Below are 24,556 nucleotides of genomic sequence, written 5' to 3'. Positions count from 1 at the left end.
TCTTTTACTACAATGAATGCAGGCTCTAATGAAGTTTGTGACGTCAATTTTCATCTTGGGCCAATAGAATTTCTCTTGAATTCTAACTAGTGTTTTCCTAATGCCACCATGTCCTGTTGTCGGTAAATCATGATGCAGTCTCATTACTTTTTCTCTGAGGGTTTTAGGCACTAATATAAGCTTTTCATCTCCCTTTTTGAAGTACATCACTCCTTGAGGGTTGGTTTTAAAGTGTGGATATTTCTTAAGATTTTGACATTCTGGATCCTTCTTTTGATGTTCTTTGATGCTTTCAAGGTCCAATAAAGGTAAATTTTCACAAGTATTTTTACAAACAACTCTGCTTAAGCAATCAGCGTTCTGATTTTTGACACCTGGTTTGTGGACTACTTTGTAATCATACTCAGCTAATTTTAATGCCCACCTGGTGAGTCTACTGGATGGATCTTTTAGAGATAGTAACCATTTGATCGCACTGTGATCTATGTACAGGGTGAACGACCGTCCATAAAGATAACATCTGAAGTACTTGACAGCCCACACAACAGCTAGAAGTTCACGCTCAGTGACACTATAATTTCTTTCGGCTGAGTTCAATTGCCTGCTGGCATAAGCAATAGGGTGTTCTACGCCGTTAATTTCCTGGCCTAATACAGCTCCTATAGGTTTGATGCATCAGTACTTAATATGAAGTTTTTCGAAAAGTCAGGATAAATTAGTAATGGCTCTGTTATTAATTTCTCTTTTAATTTTTGAAATGCAGTCTCGCAATCTGTGGTCCAATTTAAATCTTGATCTTTTTTTGTTAGTTTTGTTAAAGGTTTAGCGATGTCTGCAAAATTCGGTACGTGTCTTCTGTAGTATCCACATAGACCGATGAATCCACGAACTTCCTTCTCATTCTTCGGTTGCAGGAACTCTTTGATAGCTTGTGTCTTCTTTGGACATGGTTTGATTCCTCCTCTTGTCACCACGTGACCTAGAAAGTTGATTTCCGATTGCGCAATTTGGCACTTCTTCAGCTGTACACTTAGGTTTTTCCTTAAATTTCTCAAGGACATCAGAGATGTCTTTTGCGTGCTGATCTATCGTTGAGCTGAATATCAGGATGTCGTCCATATAAGGTAAGCAGGATTTCCCTTTCAACCCGGCTAATGTGGAGTCTATTAGCCTCTGAAAGACTGACGGGGAGTTGATTAATCCCATTGGCATTCTGGTATACTCATAATGGCCATCTGGGGTACTAAACGCTGTTTTTTCTTGACTGTCAGGGTGCATTTTGACCTGGAAAAAGCCTGAGTTCATATCTAAGGCGGTGAAGTATCTACTACCTCCTAGTGAATCGAGGGTTTCGTGAACATCTGGTATCGGATACACCTCTGGTACAGTACACTTATTTAACTCTCTGAAGTCTATACACATACGATAAGTGATTACCCCATCTGCTCCTGGTTTTTTGGGAACAATGACTACTGGTGCTGACCAAGGAGATGTACTGGGCACAATTATCCCTTTATCGAGTTGATCTTGAATCAGTTCTTGAAGCACCTGTCTCTGGGAATGGGGAACCCTGTACGGTCTCTTATTGATTGGCGAGTGATTACCAGTATTGATTTTGTGTGTGACTTTTGATGTGCATCCTAAATGTCCAATTTTTCCAATATTAAATATTCCTTTATACTTGTAAAGAACTTCTTTTATCTTGATCCTTTCCTCTGATGTTAAGTGGTCTAATTTCCCGTCCAGCTTATCTTCAAAGTCGTCCTCATCATCAACCGATGCTATGAATGTAGATTTTACTTCTTTCTCCGCTGGGCTTCCATATGGTTCTTGGATTTGACATAGCAAGGTGTTTTTGTACACAACTAGACCCTCAGAACTTGTGTTGACAATTTTTGTCCAGCAACGTCCGTTATTTACTGTAGTTAAACTCCTAGCTACATATATACCGTGAATTTTGATGGGCGCTGGTTCAGCAATGACAACCTTTCCTTCCAAATCTTCAGCTATGTGTTTTGTGTTTCTACTGATTTTTACATTGACAAGAAATTCTGATTTTGCTGGTACTGTGATATTAGTCCGACAATAAGCCATTATGCTATTTGGTGTTGGTTCCTTTGTCTGAGATATATCTTCTGTAACATTCTCTTCTTTGTTGTCTTCTTCGTGTGCGGTTTGTGATGCTCTTCCTAGCCCACTCAGTTTTGAACCTGTTCCGTAGTTTGTCCTGTTAAGGAGTTTTGCAGCAATATGCCCTGAAATACACAGAGCCCCCTCCTCTAGATCTATCACTGCTTTCCTCCATTTTAGGACATCATACCCTAGGATTGCAATGGAGTCGTTCGGCAGGTCTGTTACTACGAAGTTACACTCAAATGCCATGTTATCAAGCGTGAGGATCTCTTTCACTTTGCCGTATATGGTCATAGCGTCCCCTTTGATGCCTCTAATCTTAATATCTGTTGGTTCCACTGGTCCTAGGATGATTCTCCTATCAACCAGTGATACCTGGGCTCCTGTGTCCACAATAATCATGCCTGCCACGTCACCTACGCATCCGTCGACCACTAACTCGTCGTTAGCCGATTGATTCAATGTGGGTATTTTCTTTGGTTTGTTCGCCTGAGGAGATCTGGGTGGTGCATCCAGATTTAGTGTCGTTTGGGATTTCCAGCGGCGCTCCTGGAAGCCCCGTTTGAGTTTAACGGCTGCTCTCCAAACTTCCCTCTTCCCGAGCCTCCGCCTCTTCTCCAGTTTGTGCTGTCACTGGTGCCTCTTACATTCCGACTATTCGACCAGCAAGTCTCTCTCGTGTGTCCCGTCCGTTTACATATACTGCATTGCAACTTTTCTCTGCAGCGGTCCTCAGTGTGGCCTCTTTTTCTGCAAAAGTTGCAAAAAAGGTCGTTGGGTCTACGTCCACCGGGTTGGGATCGACACTCTCTCGCTACATGGCCCGTCCTCCCACAGTTGAAGCAGGTTGGGTTGTTGTTAGATTCCAAGCCAAACACTCTTCTTGGACGCTGCTCGTCCTCTACCCCTGGTCTGACTTCCAGATTCTTAAGAGCAATCGCAGTACTTACAGCCTCCTTAAAAGTTTTACAGAACTTAATCCGAGTCTGCCGTCCTACCTCACCGTACAATCCTCTGACGAAAGCTTCCTTTGCCCGTCTGTCGGCATCCTCTCTTAATACTTTATTGACCTCATCATTGCTAGTGTTTCTCATGGTCTTGTCACAAATCTGCTTTACTCTATCGGAAAATTTTTCGATTGTTTCCCCTTTGATCTGCCTTACATTTGCCAATTGTTCGAAGTAGTAGTGATCGGGCAGATTGTCACCAAAACGGTCTACAATCGCCGCACGAATCTCTTCGGATGTGGTTGCATTTTTCATCACATTTGAGGAACTGGAGGGCGCTCCCGGTAAGCTTAAGTTTAATGACCTGGAGCTTTTGGGCGTCACTCCAGCCGCTCAACTCCGATACTCCATCGATGTGTTCAAAGAAGGGCAGGACCATGTCTGCCTTCTCTCCATTGTAACTCGGGATACTTGACACTAAGTCAAAGTACGGCCGAGGTGCTGGTGCTGGTTGTTGTGGATTGGGATTGGCTAATGTTTCATCCATCCTACTAGCAACGAGATCGGTACGGTTGTGTAGAGTTTCATCTAAGGTGTCTTGCAAACTCTTGACCTTAGTCGACAATGCATCAAATGCATCTTGAAGTTCCACTTCGGTACCATCTAGTAATATTCCTGCCATCTCTGTAGGTGCAGACTTAGCTCTTCTCCTAGGCCTTGGCATCTACCACGTCATAAAGGCCAATAACGACTATAGGTTATGTACCAATTATTATACTCTAAATTTCCTTTTTAGCCTATAATCATCCTATAAACCATGGACCATAAGACTCAATGTGTAAATATTATTTACATTTATATCTATTCACCCTTTTCAATATAATTAATGTCTCAATACAATATTCAATACATTCAATATAATATAATTATCTCATAATATAATATTCAGTTAAGAAATGCAAGAACTCACGTAACCTTATAGCAATTAAAACTACACCAAACAATTTACTGATATTACAGTAATCAATCAGAACCCTAGATCAATAATCACCTATACTCAACGATAAATTTACTAATCAACAAACACAGTTACCAAAACCCTATAATAAAACAAATATTTAAGTCAATAGCATAAAATCGTACAAGTTATTAAGTCCTAATTGAATTGCATAGATATCAAAATAAGAATCAAAATAAACCCATTAATTATTCAGATCAAAATCAAAATAAACTCATTAGGTACCAACTCAACCTGAGTAGCCTACTATCAATACCAAATGTACACAATAACTATTATAATCAATTCTTAATTAAAGGTTAAATAGAGTTAGTCTAAACCATCTTAACCGTCTACAGTGAACGAAGTGCCCTGGAGGTGACGACCTGACCATGGAAGGATGCCTTATTGGGTTAAAATACCCTTAAAACCAATAATAAAGAATATTATTACCGTCTGAGTTCACAATAAATTTACTATCATCTCTACGTTACGCATCTCTCTTCCATTGGCGCATTCACCATTAGCCCACAGCACCTTGATACACTCTTATAACTACTACTATCATAGGAAAATAACAAACTATTGTTAGCCAGTGACCCGTTTTTACAACAATGAATAGGGCTCACCGAGTATTATTTTCCTTGCCAGTGCCATCTCGATCTCGGAAGTTGAAGTCGCCAGCTGAAGTTCAGATGCAGTGTTGCCTCACTCAGGGAAGTTGTCGTCATCCACGGGAAGTTGACATGGTTGACATCAATCAAGCGCTGTTGGTAGCCCTGCGTCGCCGTAGTCCCTGATTGGTCTCGAAGTTCTACGATGCCATCTCTCCAGCCAATGTTGAACCAACGATGAGCCGACGATGAGCCGATGTTCCCCGATGATCCTCGAAGCAACTCAAAGCGAAACTGAAGAAGGTGTCATGGCGCCGTTTAATTGCTGTCCGCCATTGTCGCCATCTTGAATCTTCGTAAATTTAAATCCATTCGAATCTCGGCACTGACGCTCTCTAAAACTCCCGTTTTCACGTATTTAACTTAGAAACGTCGTCTAGATTTAGTTTATCTGCATTTTAACGCGTCACTTCACAGTTTAAATAACATGTGCACTTTGTCACTTATCTTCACGAGGCGCTAAAGTTGTCGTAAAAAACCGAACACTTCAAGTTCTTCATCCCACCGCTCTGCCAACACTTGTAACGCCACCGAGCTTTACTTAACTTTAATGATTTATGTTTTTAACTGTCAGTAGCTATACCGCTGCCACCACCCGATTTCGGGAAGAACAATGAAATGACGCATTATTGAATTTTAGTAAATATTTTATTTAAATGCAAAATAGTGAGTTTTTACAAAACATCTTCTAGACAATCACAATGGAAAAAGAGAGACTAACGTTTGGTATGAAATAGGGCCGAAATTTAGCAGTTTAAAAGAATTATTAAAAAGTTACATGATGAAATAACGCACTACCGTACTTACAATAGTAAACTGTATCGACACCTAGCTCGGACTCGACTGCCCGTTCCACTTGCAGAGTGCTGATGCCGACATTCTTTCAGCGTCAGCACTCCTCGCAACCAACGTCTGTCTAACAACTAGCTTGAACATTAGGCTCTCTTTTATAATCTGAATTATTAATACAATATATAAAAATAGGAAATACATAGAAAAAGGATAAAATAATTTTAATACCCTTGAAATAAATCATTCTAAAAGTATTACGTTATCGTTAAAAAAAGGGTTATTATTATCGGATTATTAGTTAAATTGATTGTAAAAATTGATTATATATTATATAATATTATTATGGGGGTGGAGCCGTTACACGAGGATGGTTTAAATAATAATAATATTTGGTTAAATCAACTATCCAAGCTTTCATTTGTCCGGAGTTTTAAATTATTAAACAAAAATATCGAAATATCAAGTGTCCGAGTTTTCAACTGTCCGAGTAGCGTTAACATAAAAAATGTGACACCGCTAACCGAGACTAGCGTCTCAGCCGCCTGGTCAGAAGCCGATGTAAACCTCTTCTGCGAAGAAGTGGGGCATTGTGCGAGAGCCCCTCACGTCGACTTAAGAAAAATTATATTATATTTTTAGCGAATTTCCCTATAGGGAAGTAGCTATTACCGTAGGTGGCACGGTAAGCCCTAGGCCCGGGACCGATTTACTTTTTCATTTTGATGTCCCCAGAGGCCAAAAACACCATTCGTTCAAATTTTTATATATGTATCCAGTATACGTATACGTATACGTCTGCAAACGCGATAACTTGAGTAATTTTTGTCCGATTTTGATGAAATTTGGTTTAAAGGTGTAAGGCGGGATAAACTTGAATGAGTTCGCGAACCAGCATGATCGGACCATGGGAACGGGGTTTTTCGGGGGGTTTTATGGGGTAAATATTGGTTTTTCTAGTTTTTTACCCTCAAAACACAAAATATCCCAATTTCTCTCTAGACTTTTAAAAAAATCTTAAAAAAACTATAGTATATCAAAGTGTTTTTGTACGGTTACTGGTAATGGAGAATATTCAAAAAATTGTAAATTTTAAATTCCCATGTTATTCTTATGGAGAATATTGTAAAATGTTGTAGTTTGCTTGTTTATTGATATATTTTGATCAAACTTGGTGTAGTACTGTGAGTTAATTATGTAAAGTAATAAGACATTTTCGTAAGAAAAGTTATATTTGAAACACCAAGTAACTATGTTGTTATGTCAAACGTAAACAAACAACAATGTAAACAAAGTATTGAAAACACATTTAAATTGTATCAGCTGATTCAGTACACTACATCGTCCCCCCTTCTTCTAAGAGTTAAGCCAGACGAAGTTGATCTGCGTGGCATCGTCTATTTAGTCCATTTGTATTTACTACATATGAGTAAGGACCATTCACTTTCACAATCGTTCCTTTCTTGAAACCAGCTCCAGATTTGTCTAGTACCCATACATTGTCGTCCTCTTTAAAAACTTTTTCTTTTGATCCAGGTTTTTGTAGCCGCTGTTGAACCAACTCTTCGTCGTTTTTCTGCTCAACGTCAGGAAACAACATGTCTAATTTGGAGCGTAATTCGCGACCAAACATCATGAATGCTGGAGTTTTTCCAGTAGATCTTCTCAGTGACGTTCTGTAAGCAAATAAAAAGCTGTTGAGTTTTTCTTGCAAAGTCCCAGCATTTCCTTTTGAAGCATTCATGCGTTCTTTGAATGTACGAACACATCGTTCCGCTAACCCATTGCTTTTTGGGTGATAGGGGGTGATTCGAGCATGTTTAATGTTTAGGCTCTTACAAAAGGTTTGAAACTCGTAGGATGTTAGCTGTGGTCCATTATCGCTTACAATTACCCTTGGATAGCCAAATCTTGAAAATAACTCTTCTAAAGCTTTGATCGTTGACTTTGTTGAAGTTGACGACATCGGGAATACTTCAAGCCATTTTGACCGAGCATCTACTACAATCAACCACATTTTCCCCATGAAGGGTCCGGCAAAATCGATGTGGATCCGTGACCAAACTTCTCCAGGAACAGGCCATGAGAATAACGGCATTTCAGGATCTTTGCTTCTGTTTTCTTGACATCCATTGCAATGTCTAGTGTGTTCTTCCAAGTCCTTGTCCAGTTTAGGCCACCAGACTTGAAAACGTGCCTTCCCTTTCATAGCTACAATACAGCTCCAACGCAAAGAGTATAGCAAAGAGCAGCTCCAACACCAATATCACTCGCATCAGTTGCGAGGATGAGAGGTAGGGATTCGTCATAGTGAGCCAACAATGTCTGTTGTAGTAAGAAGATGCCTCAATTTTGCTGCTACCTGTTCATGGTTTTCGTTCCAATGCCATTTCACGCCTTTCTTTAGCAGTTTGTGTAATGGAACACACAAGGACTGTAAATGGGGAATAAATTTACTGTAGTAATTGATCGACCCAAGAAATGATCTTAACTCTTTCACATTTTTCGGTGATTGCATGTTTTTCACTGCTTCCAGATGTTCTGTCGTTGGATGTATACCAGCTCTATCAATTCTGTGACCCAAATAGTTAACGGAATCTTGAAACCATTTACATTTTGATGTCTGGACACGAATTCCAGATTCTTGAAAACGTCTTAACACTTCTTTGACACGTTCGATATGTTCCTCTCTCGTTGGGGCTGTGACTATGACGTCGTCAAGGAGACAAGCGACTCCATGTAAGCCTGCCAGTACTTGATCCATCTTGCACTGAAAAACCCCGGTGGCAATTTTGATTCCGAAGGGTAAGCGTTTGTACTTGAAAAATCCTTTGTGAGTAGAAATAATCAGGTACTGTTGTGCCGATGGTTCGACCTCCATCTGCAGATATGCATCTTTGAGATCTATGACGGAGAATTCCTGGCCACCTGTAAGTTTTGAGGTGATCTCTTCGAATGTAGGCATAGGATATTTATCGGGGAGCATATGTTTGTTTATAGTATTTTTGAAATCCGCGCATATGCGGATAGCTCCAGACGGTTTTACCACTATTACTATGGGCGAAGCCCAAATGATAGGTTCATTCCTGGCATCGACTGGTTCTAAAACTCCACTGTCTACTAATCGTTGAATTTCATTTTCCACAGGTTCCCGTAAAGCAAAAGGAACTGGCCGTGGTTTTGAAACTACAGGAGCTGCATTTGAAGCCATGTGAAAAAGATACCTTGTGATTTTTAATCGTACCTAAAGAGGGACTGAAAACTTCTGGAAAACCGTTAACAATGTCATTAACAATCTGTTCACTTACTTGTTCTGTTTGCTGTTTGGACAATGTACATATTTGAGCCCCAGGTGGCAGTGGTAAGTTAAAATCAAGAACCCAGTCTAGGCCGAACAAAGGTATATCGTTTTTCTTAACAACAATTACCGGTAAATTACGTTTGGAACCAAAAGCTTCAACTGAAACATACGTTTTACCCATAGTTTCAATTAGAACTCCTGTGTATGCATTAAGATTTTCTGTGGGAAATAGTTTAGGAGCTCCTAGATCTCGCCATATGTTTCTGCTAATGATACTGAACGCTGCACCTGGGTCATACAACATTGAAATTGTATGATTGTTTAACTTGACTGAAAGCATTACTTTCGACCCTTTATTAATCGCTTGGATTTGATCTGTATCAGAAAAAGATTTAACACTAGAGGTACAAGACGAGTTTTTTGCCTCTAACATGTTAAGTCGCTTACCTTTGATAATGACTGCATTACCCACTTTAAGACAAGTGCGTGCAAAATGATTCAGTCCTCCACAGGCGTTGCAAGTGGCATCGACAGCGGGACAGCTCGTTCCTTGTGTATGTTTCTTGTAACCACACCGAATGCAGTCAGTTCTCTTGTTAAGATGTAAGATGTTTTGTTTCGAAGTGTTTCCTTTTGATTCTTGTTTCAACGGTATCGTTTCGAAAGCATTCTTCTTGTTCCTGTTGTTTATTCTGTTGACTGAACGTGTATTACGGAATTGTGACTGTTGATTGTCAACATTTTCCAATAAAGTAGCGGTGTTTGTGACTTGTTCAAATGTAGTATCTGTTGTAGCATGTAAGCGCAAAAGTTCAAGTTGCCAGCGATCATTGTTGATGCCCAGAACAAACTGATCTCTCAGCCGTTCGTCTAAGTTGTCACTAAAGTCACAGAGACCTGCAATTTCGTGCAAAGCAAATTCGAAATGACTAACAGATTCACCTTCTTGTCTGAAACGGCGACTAAAGATAACCCGCTGTGATAGTGGTGCGGATTTTTGTGTGTAGTATTTCTTAAGTATATCAATAACTCCTGTAAAGTGAAGATTACTGACGGGATCAGGTCGTGCGTGGTCAAATACTAGCTTGAAGGGTTGAGGTCCAAGGTTCCCTAGCAACAAGTCTCGTTTTGTATCCTCATTCTTGATTCCTCTGTTTCGTAATGCAATCTTGAAACGTTCGAGCCAATAAGTCCATTCCTCAGAATGACCATCAAAAGCATCTATACGTAAATCGTCGGTCCGTTTAGTAGACTGCGCCATTTGTAGTACTGTGAGTTAATTATGTAAAGTAATAAGACATTTTCGTAAGAAAAGTTATATTTGAAACACCAAGTAACTATGTTGTTATGTCAAACGTAAACAAACAACAATGTAAACAAAGTATTGAAAACACATTTAAATTGTATCAGCTGATTCAGTACACTACACTTGGCAAATATATTTATTTTGTACTAAGCTATTAATATTTTACTAAAAAATACACTTAATTAGTTTCCTTGTAGAAGCAAACCTAGGTACTCGTTAGACCTAATGTTATTTAAATAGATTTAATTGAAAATCAATTCAGACAAATGGAAATTCGCTTAGTCGGCACTGTCGGCAGGTTTGCTGCAGCGGGTGTATTTTATATTATCAGCATGTTTGGTTGGTTAGGTTAGGTTATGACAGTTTAATTTCGTAATAAAAAAAATATCATATTAATTTTATAATAAAAAATTATAAGTAAACCTTCATTCGATTTTTATCTTATATCTTTCTTATATTATCAGCAAGTTTGGTTGGTTGTGTTAGGCGATGACAGTTTAATTTTATAATTAAAAATTGTAGAATTAGTCTTATGATAAAAAAACAATTTTATAATAAAAAATTATAAAATTAATTTTATAATTTTTCTTAGGTCGACGTGAGAGGCTCTCGCACAATGCCCGACTTCTTCGCAGAAGAACATCGGTTTACATCGGCTTCTGACCAGGCGCCTGAGACGCCAGTCTCGGCGCGCGGTGTCACATTTTTTATGTTGACTCTACTTGGACAGTTGAAAACTCGGACACTTGATATTTCGATATATTTTTAAATAATTTAAAAACTCGGACAAATGAAAGCTCGGACAGTTGATTTAATCAAATATTATTATTATTTAAACCACCCTCGGACAGTTGAAAACTCGGACACTTGATATTTCGATTAATTTAATAAACTCGGACAAATGAAAACTCGGACGGTTGATTTATCTAAATATTATTAGTTATTTATTAAAACTTGGACAAATGAAACTCGGACAACAGATTTTTCTAATATTTTGTAGTTTTTAACAAACTTGGACAACTGAAATCTCGGACAAATGAACCTCACCCGGATCTACCCTAGGCAACTGTAGTGAATAAAATACAACTAAACTTACCTCACATGATTTAATTGCTTAATATGTTTATTGTCATATGTTATTAGTAAATACTCAGCTTTGTTTATATTCCATTATAATGCAATTCCTTGTTCATAGTTCAGTTTTAAGATGAATAAAACCCATAATTCTGTGTGCAATTAATCTGGAGTTTTACTTTCATTACAATTTATTCATCTTATCCATTCAAATGTTAGACTATTCATAATTTCTTTTTCCTTACCTCAAACTTATACTATGGAAAGATTTCTAAAACCAGATAGATTTGACACTGATCCAAGTTCTCCCAACTGTGCTAAGCTTTGGAAACATTTCCTAAAAACATTTGAAAGTTTTGTAAACAAAATTGGAACAAATGAAGAAACGGTAACTTCAGAGGACAAACTGAACCTTTTAATTAATCATGTTTCCCAACCTATCTTCGAATTCATAACTGAATGTAATACCTATGATGAAGCCATCAAGATTCTGAACAGTATATTTATAAAACCAACGAGTGAAATCTTCACAAGGTACCAGTTAGCATCACGTAAGCAAAAATCAGGTAAGACTATCAGTGAATACCTACTATCCCTAAAAGTTCTAAGTAAGGAATGTAAATTTTTTGGCAGTCACTGCTGAAGAACATAAAAACAACTTTATTCGGGAGGTGTTTCTTAGTGGAATTTTATCTTCTTCAATACGACAACGGCTTTTAGAAAATAATACTCTATCTCTGGAACAAGCTTCTAATCAAGCTCTAGCTTTGGAAGCTGCTCATAATCAGTCAGTCTGCTATTCTAATGTCGACCCTGTTGTAAATGCTACTTCATCTGTAAATTCTGTTTCTGAGAATGATGTGTCACAGCTTTCAGCAACAACCTCTAAATGCAACTTCTGTGGATACGGTAGACATCCACGTGCATCATGTCCAGCTAAAGATGTAGTCTGCAAGAACTGCTCTAAAACAGGCCATTATTCAAAAGTTTGTAGGTCTAATCTCAAAAAGAGTAACAATAAAACTTCTAACGCCGTTACAACTGATCCAAATGTTGTTGCTACTGTGACAGCAGCTTAACCTTCTTGTTTAAAACGAGCTGTGGTGCCAGTCACTGTAGATAATCTTCAAGCCTATGCATTAATAGATACAGGAAGTTCAGAAACTGTTTTAAGTGATGCATTTGTTTCTAAACATAAAATTAGACTTTTCCATAGTTCTGGTAGAGTTTCAATGGCATCCACTTCACTTAGCTCTCAAATTGTTGGGTATTGCATTGTAAATGTAAGGCTTTTAGAACATTCATACGTCAAAGCAAGAGTGGCGGTTTTGAAGGATCTATGTGCTGACGTTGTGATAGGTCACGATTTGTTAAAACATCACTTTCAAATTCAGAAGGATTTTGGAGGACATAAATCACCACTAAACATATTCGCTCTAGCTCATGCTCAAATTGATCCTCCGCCTTTATTCAGCAATCTTACTGAAAACATAAGACCTATAGCGACTAAATCTCGCAAACATTCAATGAATGTGAATGTGAGTCGGTGGCTCAGTTGGTAGCGTCGCGGACTTCGGGCCCAAGGCAGTAGTGTCGTGGGTTCGGATCCTGGTCACTGCCACAAACTTTTATCAGTAGGTACAGTTCACCTTTGTACTGTACCGGCTCACCCCTTGCTTTGCTGGATACGTTCCACGCACAGATCTGTAGTCTATGTGGACGGGCAAATGCAAGGTTAAAAGAGGCCGCCAACCTCTTAAAAAAAAATGACAGCCTCTTCATTCGAAGCGAAGTTCAAAAACTTTTGTCGGAAGGAGAATAATTGAGGAAAGTCGATCACCATGGCGGGCTCAAGCTCTAGTCACAACAAATGAAAACCATAAGAAACGAATGGTTATAGACTATTCTCAAACTATAAACCGCTTTACGTTGCTGGATGCTTATCCACTTCCTAGCATAGAAAGCGTAGTTTCTAAAGTATCAAAATACTCAGTTTTCAGTACCATCAGATTCCTATTAGAGAGGATGAAAAGCAAATTACAGCTTTTGAAGGTGATGGTAGACTTTATCAATTTACCAGGATTCCATTTGGGGTCACAAATGGAGTAGCTTGTTTTCAGAGGGTAATTGATGATATAATTCGAGCTGAAAATTTAAATGGAACTTTTGCATATCTCGATGACATCACGGTATGCGGAAATGATCAACGTGACCATGATGCAAACTTAGACAAATTTCTTGAAGCTGTCAAGAAATATGGCCTTACTATTAATGAGAACAAAAGCAGGTATTCGCTAAAGTCAATAAACCTCTTGGGATATGAGATAAGTAATAAAACCATCTGGCCCGATCAAGATAGACTGAAACCATTCAGAAATCAGAAATCCTTTATTGTCCTTAAGCAAAACAATCTTGCAATAGACATGGTCACATATTATGGTAAATAGGGTTACACAGTAACCCAGTCAGACTAGATTAATAAGCTAATATCACAGACAATAACAGGTAAAAATTTAAAAGTAAAAAGAAGGCTGTAGGCTGGGTGGAGAATATACTAGATAAACTATTAAACATCAAAACATAAAAACTTTTATATAAAAAAAAACTCTTTAATCACATAAAAAGGATGTTCAACAAGCCAGTTGTATAGCCTATCTTTAAAAACCAACTCAGGCAACGCTCTTGACTCAGAGTGCAATACATTGAATAACTTTAAGCTCATGATTGAATGGTTACTGGCACATTTACTTAGTCCATGGGACGGAATTTCAAGTAGAGAGTTAGATCTAGTGTAATGAGAATGGAAATCTTTTCTAACAGCCAAGTCTCCTAATTTTAATTTAATATCAAGTAAACACACATATATGTACAGGTTAATAACAGTCAATATCCTAGTATTGATAAACAAAGGTCTACAATGGGCTTTGAGAGCTGATTTGGTTACCATTCTAAGTGCCTTTTTCTGAAGTAACAAAACATCACTTATATTACTACCGTTACCCCAGAGAATCAGACCATAGCTTAACACTGACTGAAAAAATGCAAAATAGGCTACTCGGATATATTTCTCAGAAACAACAGTTTTTAACCTATTCACTAAATAAATAACTCTTGACAGTTTTGAACATACTAAATCAATGTGAGCTGACCAAGAAAGGCTGCTGTCAATCAATACACCCAGGATTTTTATGGGCCTTACCTCTTTACAAATTACACCTGAGCCCAAATCTTTGTTTTTAGTATGGCAAACTAGGTGTTGTGTCTTATCTACATTAAGAAGGAGATTATTGGCACTAAACCAATCCCCAGCTTGTTTCATTGTATGTTCTACAGATAACTTTAATCTATTGAGATCAGGGTAAACAGTTAGGAACGTTGTATCATCTGCAAACATTGTGGTTTGAGAACCCTCAATACTAAGTGGCAAATCATTGACAGATATCAAAAAGAGTAGGGGACCAAGGACCGAGCCTTGGGGAACCCCAGTTTTAACTTCAATGCACCTGGAATGCACACCCTTTGCATCAACAAACTGTGAACGACCACTTAATAAGACTTAAAAAATTGGAGAGGACAACCACGGATGCCATAGTGCTCCAATTTACACAGCAAGAGACCATGATCGACACAATCAAAAACCTTGCTCAAATCACACGCAGTCACCTGAGCAAGACTCCTTCCCTCAAAAGCTTCCAAAATCCCAGAAACAAAGCAATCAATGGCATCCGTAGTTGACCTTCCACTCAGAAAACCAAACTGACATGCAGAAAAAAGCTTAAATCTATCAAAGTGTGTACATACCTGGTGCTTTACAATCCGTTCAATTAATTTACCTAAAATAGGCACTAATGACACAGGACGATAATTCTTGACATTATTTTTGCAACCCTTTTTGTGAATAGGAACCACTCGTGCTACTTTCAGCGCTTCTGGGAAAACTCCCTCCCTAAAAATCGCATTGATACACAACACCAAAGGAAGCAATATTGAACTCAGAACATACCGGATTATGTAACCCGATAGGCCGAACACATCTTTACTTTTTGAAGCTTTCATGGCCCGCACTTCACTTATAACCTCCTCACTGGACACATATTTCCATTCAAGGTGAGCTTCACAACGACCGGATCTACGAAGCAGTTCCTCTGAAGACACATCAGGCTGATCGATGGTACTTCTGGCTTCCTCTACTGAGCTGATGAAGAAGTTGTTAAGCTCCTCAGCGGAAATTTCCACCTCGACATCCGGAGCATTTTTGGTTGTGCTCTTCTTGATGATGTTCCAAGCTGTTCGGCATTTGTTGGAAGCTGACTCGATGGATCTGTCGTTTGCATCTAATTTTGCCTGGTTGACTGCCGATTTGTAGATTTTTCGACTGCAATTGTATGCCTTAAGTGCAACCTCGCTAGGAGAAGCTTGAAGTATTGTACGATAGGCCATGGTCCTTTCTTTCATTTTTCTCAAGTCCAATGTGTACCAAGATTTTCCTGCACCACTCGAAGTTTTGTTCTTCTTCCTTACGATTTTCTCTGGGCAACTTATGTAAAAAACATCCAGAAGAGTGTAGAAAAAACATTAAATAAGTTGTGGCTGTACCTAACCATCTGTCAGTATTCAATTGATTTGAACTTAAAACACATGTTAGCAATTATTGTTAACTAATATTTACTTTTCTTGTTTACCTTTTTTCTTTCTTTTGATCTTGTACCTTTTGTCCAGACAATAAATCCTCTAAAATACTAATTATATTATTTTATTAATCATTGTACATCATCATTAACCACACTGGTGACCAACGACGTGATAATTGAAGCAATATAAAAGTAAATCCTTCAAGACAGGACAGCATCTCCAAGAAACCTCAACTTTCGTCAGTCAGAACAAAACCAGGTTAGTTTAGACCTAAAAATGTCAGACACTGAAGAAAATGTCACTGATCCCAATTTACCAACCAATTCAAATAATCTCTTGAAATTAACAGTCAAAATTCCACCCTTTTGGAGGAAAAATGTCAAGGTCTGGTTACGTCAAGTTGAGGCACAATTCATTGTAAAAAATATCACTCAAGAACGAACAAAATATTACCACATTCTTGGAAATCTTGATACCGATGTTGCCGAATTGCTTTCAGATCTTTTAGAGAAACCACTTAGCCAAACACCTTATCAAGACCTTTGTAATCGCCTGATCTCTGAATTCGAAGAATCAGAGAGCAGAAAATTCACTAAACTGGTTGACGAACTAGAAATTGGTTCGAAAAAACCTTCTCAGTTTCTTAGGGAAATGCGTACTCTTGCAGGTTCCCAAGTTAAAGACGATTTCCTAAAAACATTATTTTTTAAACGTCTTCCCCCTCAGATCAGCTCAATATTAGCATCTAGCTTCGACTCTCTAGACAATCTAGCAACCATGGCTGATAAAATCATGGAGTACTCTCCCACTCATTCTCAGCACATGTATTCCTTGAAAGGTGAAACATCAACAAGCTCACAACCTGATAGATTATCTCGCCTAGAAAACCAAATCACCGAACTAACCAACCAAATTTCATCTTTACGCTCCCGTTCGAAATCTGGTTCTCAACTTTACCAATATCAGAACCGTGACGCAACTCCTCAACGTAATAAATCTGTCTGCTGGTACCATAAAAACTTCGGTAAAAACGCTACAAGATGCACAACTCCATGCAACTACCATTCTTCCCCGGCCAAAAATTCGGAAAACTAACTCAGCACTATCTTGATTCGGCGGGAGATAGCGCAAAACATCAACCTCGCCGTCTTTTTGTTTACGATCGGCTAACTAATACAAAATTTCTTGTTGATTCAGGTGCTGACATTTCTGTGTTACCTGCACATAGCAAACAAAAGCCAAAACCATCTGCCAAATTACTTTATGCAGCTAATGGTTCAAATATCCCCACGTTTGGCGAGAAACTTTTACAACTTGACCTAGGTCTCCGCAGATCATTTTGTTGGCCTTTCACTATTGCAGATGTCCAACAACCAATAATTGGTGCAGACTTCCTAGCAGAATTCGGCCTTTTAATTGACATCAAAAATAAAAAGTTAATAGACAACAAAACGAACCTCTTTCAATGTGGCTCAACACCATCACCGTCAGTATCTTCTGAGATTTATCTGATTGACCCAAATAGTAAATACTCACACCTATTACATGAATTTCCTGAATTACTGAAAGACATACCTGGACATAAAACACCAGACATTGAATTCTTCCATACAATCAGTACCAATGGACCACCTGTTACCTCTAAAGCCAGACGGTTAGCTCCTGACAAACTCTCTCAGGCTAAATTAGAGTTTCAGAAAATGATTGATTTAGGTATCTGTAGACCTTCTAAGAGTTCTTGGTCAAGTCCGTTGCACATGGTACCAAAGAAGGACGGCACCTGGAGACCATGCGGTGACTACCGAGCTCTTAACTACATTACCGTTCCGGATAAGTATCCGATACCTAATGTACAAGACTTCAACTCACAGCTTGAAGGCAAGACAATATTTTCTAAAATAGATCTTGTCAAAGCCTACCACCACATTCCTGTTCATCCAGATGACGTACCTAAAACAGCTGTTATTACTCCTTTTGGTTTGTTTGAGTTTTTACGCATGCTATTTGGATTAAAGAACGCAGGTCAAACCTTCCAACGCTTCATTCACCATGTTTTACGAGACCTTACGTTTGCATATTCGTATCTGGATGACATCTTAATTGCTTCTGAGTCTGAACAGGAACACGAGCAACATGTTCGCCTTCTTTTTGAATGTCTATCCAAACACGGCCTCTGCATTAACGCATCAAAATGTGAGTTTTCTGTCTCAGAGATTTCATTCCTTGGCTATCGAATCAACAAAAGTGGAATATTTCCATTACCTGAACGTGTTCAAACGATACTAAACTATCCTCTTCCTGACACAGTTGATCAACTGAGACGATTTTTAGGAATCGTTAACTTCTATAGGAGATCACTACCAAACTCAGCAACAACACAAAAGACCCTGTACGACCTTTGTTCATCGCCCAAACGAAAGGACAAAAGCAAAATACAATGGAACGATAGCGCCAAAGAGTCTTTCAACAGGTTGAAAACAGAACTGGCTAATGCTACTCTGATTTACCATCCTTCCAGCAATCTTCCCATCATCCTCTCAGTTGACGCTTCAAATTTCGCGATCGGGGCTTCTGTCCAGCAAATGAGAGGAAATACTCCAGAACCAATAGGTTTCTTTTCTAAAATCCTCACTAAAACTCAACAGAACTATAGCACTTATGACCGTGAACTTCTGGCCGCATATGAAGCAGTCAAGTACTTCAAACATTACCTAGAAGGCCGTCACTTTACTATTCTGACGGATCACAAGCCTCTCAGCTACGCATTTGAACAGCGCCCTGAAAAGGCGACCCCTAGGCAGCAAAGACATCTTGACTACATTAGTCAATTCACTACTGATATCCGTTACATTCCCGGAAAACAAAATTTTTCTGCAGATGCATGCTCTAGGATTACAGAAATTGAACTGTCATCAACTGTATCACTTACAGACATCGCTCATGCTCAAGAAGTATGTAATGAACTCAAACACATCCAACAATCCAACTTATCACCATTTACATTCAAAACTATGATTCTTGATAATGGACTTCAATTGATTTGCGATTCTTTGACTGGAACTCTACAACCTTTCATACCTCATGCCTACCGAAGACCTCTCTATGACTCCATTCATAATCTATCTCACCCTGGAATTGCCGCATCAGTCAAACTACTTCAAGAGAGATTCTGCTGGCCTTCGCTGAAACGTGATGTTTCATTGTGGGCCAAAACTTGTATTCCTTGCCAACGCTGTAAAACATGGCGGCACACTTCTAGTAAACTCGGTGCCTACCCTACTGCCGAAAAACGATTCTCTCATTTGAATGTTGATATTGTTGGACCCTTACCTCCTTCAAGAGGATATCAGTACCTGTTAACCATCATCGATAGGTTTTCAAGATGGACTGAAGCGATACCAATCTCATGCATCACCGCAGAAGAAGTTTCTTCCACTATTTTGCACTCATGGATATCTCGCTTCGGTGTTCCTCGTTTTATTACTACTGATAGGGGAAGGCAGTTTGATTGTGAATTGTTTTCATCATTGACAGCCATGCTTGGCATAAATCACGTAAAAACTACAGCTTACCATCCTGCTGCAAATGGAGCTATTGAAAGGTGGCATCGCTCCTTAAAATCGGCTCTCAAAGCACAACTAACAGCAGACTGGGTTTCCAAACTTCCATCAGTTCTGCTTGGACTTCATTCAAACATAATACCAGAAATAGGAGTTTCACCTGCACAGCTCGTCTACGGAGAACCAATCACCCTCCCTGTTGATTTCTTTGAAGACTCCAAGCTGCCGAATGACATCCCTAAACTACTTGCTCGACTTCAAGACCATGTCAAATCAATTCGTCCTGTACCATTTCGCCATCATCACAAACGATCTATTTTCATCCATCCTGATCTCATGACCTCATCTCATGTCTTTATTCGTCATGACGCAATAAGAAAGCCTCTTCAACCAACATACGAAGGGCCTTTCAAAGTTGTTTCAAGAGGTGACAAGTATTTTAACATATTATTGCCACGGGGTGAAGATACCGTTTCTATTGATTGGCTGAAACCAGCATTTATTCTTCAAAATCATCTTCAACCTACACAGTCTCAGATGGATAAAACAATGGAGTCAGATAATGAACTGGTGAAACAACCTGAAACAGACTCACCACCAACGAGACCTAGAAACATCAAGACTCGACAGCCTTCAGCCCAACCTGGACCTTCTGGACTTGTCCCTGAACGAAAAACCCGCTCGGGACGTGTTGTGAGGTTCTCTTCCAAATACCTCACATGAAACTTTGTGCTGTCACTGGGAGGGGAGTATGTGGCTGTACCTAACCATCTGTCAGTATTCAATTGATTTGAACTTAAAACACATGTTAGCAATTATTGTTAACTAATATTTACTTTTCTTGTTTACCTTTTTTCTTTCTTTTGATCTTGTACCTTTTGTCCAGACAATAAATCCTAATCATTGTACATCATCATTAACCACAAAGTCTTCAGCAGGTAAATTACCAAAGTTTAACAGAGGCAGCCAGTCAATTTGTAGTAAATTAGATTTAAATTCTTGTAAACGCTTCAAAGAGACGTCTCTATTGACAACTGTAGGTATTTCTGGTCGAGTAGAAGATTGGACCAACTCAACTGTAAGCTCCAGCCCATCATAGTCAGACATATCAGGGTAGACCACTTTAGAAGAATATGACTCTTCCGAGATGTTGGTAAAGATGTTGTCGAGACAGGCGTTGAACCTAGTTGGCGCTCTGTTAATGTAATGACAGTTGAATTGTTCCAGAGTGTAGACAAGCTGTTTCACGCTTTGTAGTTTATTATTTACATCAAATTTGGCATTGAAGTCACCACCAATTATTATGTACTCTTGAAACAATCTAAGTATATTAATAACAGTTCCAAATTGGTGAGAAAGATGTTGCTGTCCCCAGATGTTGAATGGTACACCGATATTATAGCCAAATTCAAAGCCTTGATAAACACACCAGAACATTCAAAATTCTTTTCAACACAGAGCCAATCGAGTTTTAAATTCTCAAAACTTATCAGGCTGGATACAAAGATACCAGTACCACCCCTAATGAAATTCTTCCGACAAAAAAATGCTGCACTTCTGAAGCCGTCTAGGTTAAGGAACTCCACTTCTTCTTCAACGAGCCAATGTTCATTTAAACAGATAATACTATACTCGTTTTCAGTACTTTCCATTTCTAACATATTAAGCTTGCCTCGTAATCCTTGAACATTCAAGAATAAACATTTAAGTACACAGGATCCTTTACGCTGTAGGCCTATGACATTTGACTGACAATGTAGTGATGTTGAGATAGGTAGGCCTAGGCCTAGTTTCATATGGACTTTAGGAGGTGTTAGTTCTTTTTGCGTTGCGGTCTCGCATTCCATAAAAAACTCTTCCTGTCATTGTAGAACGGTCTAGGTTTAGGTCTAGGTGATGTGTACTCACACACAAGTACGCCTTCAGGCCACAGTTCCGGCTTTATAATGTTTACGTCTTCCGGGTTGACTCCTACCTTATAGGACTTGTAGCCAGGGAATTTAGTCCTAACTTCTTCACAAATCACGTTACTAGTATTAACGCCCACCTGTTCTAAATGTTCCTTGATGTCCTCGGGTTTGCATTGTAGTGACAATCGAGATACAAACACCCACTCCTTCTTCTGAGCCGAAATCAAATTGGAATTCTCAACACTAGGCTTAGAACCCACGACAGTTTTCTTACTGTGGTTAACAGATAAACTCTTCTCTTTTTCGCTAAGTTTATCCAACTTGCCACGGGGGTTAGGCTTAGGCCTACCCAGAGCCTTGGTATCTTGATTGGTAGTCTTATTTAGGGCATATGTTTCAATATCATTGGAACCATCAGATATTTTTTCAACACTAGAAACATTTAATACTTCGATATTAACATTTTCATTGTTCATAACATTTGAATCGGATGTACAACGATCACTTTCGTCTGTAGTGGTAGGCCTATTCCCAATAATGTTTGGGGTTGGAATCGATTTGCTAGCGTTTTCAACTTGTTTCAGCCGCTCATCTATTTTAACGTAATTAGTCTGAATCAAGTCTAATTTATCCCAGATCAATTTTAAGCTGGTACTGTCATTGGTATTGCCACTCAAATGTTCATTTTTCAAACGGTCTATGAAACGTTTAACCTCACTTTCACACGCAGAGCAAACCACATAGCTTTACCCTTCAATTCTTCAAATTTCTTGCATTCTTCTTTAGTTATTTTGCTACATCGGAGGTGAAACCACATTTCACACATACCTCCGCAAAAAATACCTCCCGTTTTATTAGTAACTTTATAATTACATTCACCACACTGCTCGTCGTCTTTACTTCCACCCGCCATTTTTTTCCCTTTTCCCCCCTTTTCCCTTTTCTGATTTCATTACAGAATCTACCGCTGCCTACAGACACTGCTTCACTGAGAAGAATTATAGGTATGCTGTCTCACTACTCAAAGTGGGTCCCCCATTACTCAGAAAAAGTCCATAGTTTAATACAAACTAAAACGTTTCCAGTTTCATCTCAGGCTGCCGCAAGCTTTGAAAATCTGAAGCAAGAAATAATCAAATCAGCTATTTCTGCTATTGATGAGGATATCCCCTTTGATGTTGAAACTGATGCATCCGAGCATTCAATTGCAGCAAGCCTTTCCCAGAACGGTCGACCTGTTGCATTTTTCTCAAGAACCTTATCATCAAGTGAACAAAGACACTCTGCTGTTGAATAAGAAGCTTATGCTATTGTCGAAGCTCTGAAAAAGTGGCGACATTTCCTTATTGGTCGACACTTCAAACTTATTACGGACCAAAAATCTGTGTCCTTCATGTTTGATAACACCCACTCAAGCAAAATCAAGAATGAAAAAATACTTAGGTGGCGTTTGGAGCTTGCATGCTATAGTTATGATATTATTTACAGGCCGGGAAAACAAAATAATGTTGCTGATACCTTATCCCGAGTCTGTGGATCAACCAATTGAAACAAGCTGCATCAACTGCAAGCTCAACTTTGTCATCCAGGAATCACAAGGATGGCGCACTGGGTGAGAAGTCGAAATTTACCATACACCTTGGAAGAAATAAAGAGAATGACTGCTTTGTGTCCCACCTGTGCGGAAATAAAACCTCGTTTTTACAGACCTCAGGAAACAACACTTATAAAAGCAACTGCTCCAATCAAAAGGTTGAATATAGATTTCAAAGCGACAAATTCTAAAAATAGGTAGGTACTTTTGCTGACTATAGTAGATGAATTTTCACATTCGCTTCCCATTTGCGTTTCCGTGCCAGGATATGACGACTAACACAGTGATAGAAAAGCTATGTGATTTGTTTTGCTTATTCGGTCTGCCTTCTTTTATTCACACTGATCGAGGCACATCATTCATGTCAAGAGAACTAAAAGATTTCTTAAACTAAAAAAGGTGTAGCGACAAGCCGAACCACGCCTTATAACCCACAAGGAAATGGTCAAATCGAGCGGTATAATGGTACAATTTTGAAAGCAATTACACTATTGTGTCGCAATCTTTCAGTACATAATTGGGAACTTGTATTAAATGATTCCCTGCACGCTATTCGTTGGCTTCTATGCACAGCCACAAACCAGACTCCACATGAACGGATGTTTATTCATTCGAGAAAATCCGCAAACGGTCAGTCCTTACCAACTTGGCTTCTTGAATCCCAAAAAGTATTATTGAAAAGAAATGTAAGACAAAGTAAATATGATCCATTGGTTGAAAAAGTTAATCTGATTGATGTTAATCCTAACTACACAACAATACGACTAACAAACGGAGAAGAAAAGACAGCTTCTCTTAGACGGTTGGCTCCAAGGGGAGACAATGAGCTCACAAACCGTTCTGAAGAGTGTACGGAGCAAATTGTAGATGAACCTGAGCTTGCTGACATTAGGAAAGAATGTAATCTGACCATAAATGAAGACACCGTAAATGAACACACATGTTCAGTCGCTTCCAACTGTCTATCAATCTCAACCAAACACCAGCCAGACCAAAGCTGACCAGTTGAATAGCTTAAGTGATGGTCAAGCAACACTGAGGCGAACATCAAGAATCAGGTATCTTCCAAAATGCCTGAATGACTATTCTCTATCTAGGAGGGGAGAATGTAGTGAATAAAATACAACTAAACTTACCTCACATGATTTAATTGTTTAATATGTTTATTGTCATATGTTATTAGTAAATACTCAGCTTTGTTTATATTCCATTATAGGCCCTAATGCAATTCCTTGTTCATAGTTCAGTTTTAAGATGAATAAAACCTTTTATTCTGTGTGTAATTAATCTGGGGTTTTACTTTCATTACAGCAACGGTGGTCTATTACCAGCGGCTACCCCTCCACTAATAATAGCTGGACTGAAGAATTTCTTCTCATTAAATACGGACACTTATCAACAATATAAACTAGCAACCTCCCAGCTAAACTCCTTATGCCCTGCTTAATATCTCATCTAAAAAAAAAAAAAAAATATTGGCTGGATACTTAGAATTAAGTATGAGTTTATTGGATTTTGATGTTTAAAAACCAAAACTCTGATACGTACTAACCTCTTGTTGCTTCTGTAAGATGTAAAAGCACCTTTTTTGACTTGGAGAATCCAAATCCACTCGATTGTTCTTCTTCCATGTACACAA

General features: G+C 38.8%; 1 protein-coding gene across 1 annotated transcript; it reads right to left on the bottom strand.

Annotated features, from left to right (window-relative positions):
- Positions 1 to 4,712: 4,712 nt before the first annotated feature.
- LOC128993156 (uncharacterized protein K02A2.6-like) lies at positions 4,713 to 7,749 on the bottom strand. Its single transcript, XM_054416915.1, has 2 exons — positions 6,978 to 7,749; positions 4,713 to 4,963 (listed from the first exon to the last, which is right to left on the bottom strand). The coding sequence occupies exons 1-2, from the start codon at positions 7,747 to 7,749 to the stop codon at positions 4,713 to 4,715; spliced, it is 1,023 nt and encodes a 340-aa protein (XP_054272890.1).
- Positions 7,750 to 24,556: the final 16,807 nt, after the last annotated feature.

The sequence above is a fragment of the Macrosteles quadrilineatus genome, unplaced genomic scaffold, assembly GCF_028750875.1.
Source record: "Macrosteles quadrilineatus isolate MER2022 unplaced genomic scaffold, UCM_ALF_1.0 Scaffold_4__1_contigs__length_99947679, whole genome shotgun sequence".
Classification (NCBI taxonomy): domain Eukaryota; kingdom Metazoa; phylum Arthropoda; class Insecta; order Hemiptera; family Cicadellidae; genus Macrosteles; species Macrosteles quadrilineatus.
This window is presented reverse-complemented; position numbering and strand designations above follow the sequence as displayed.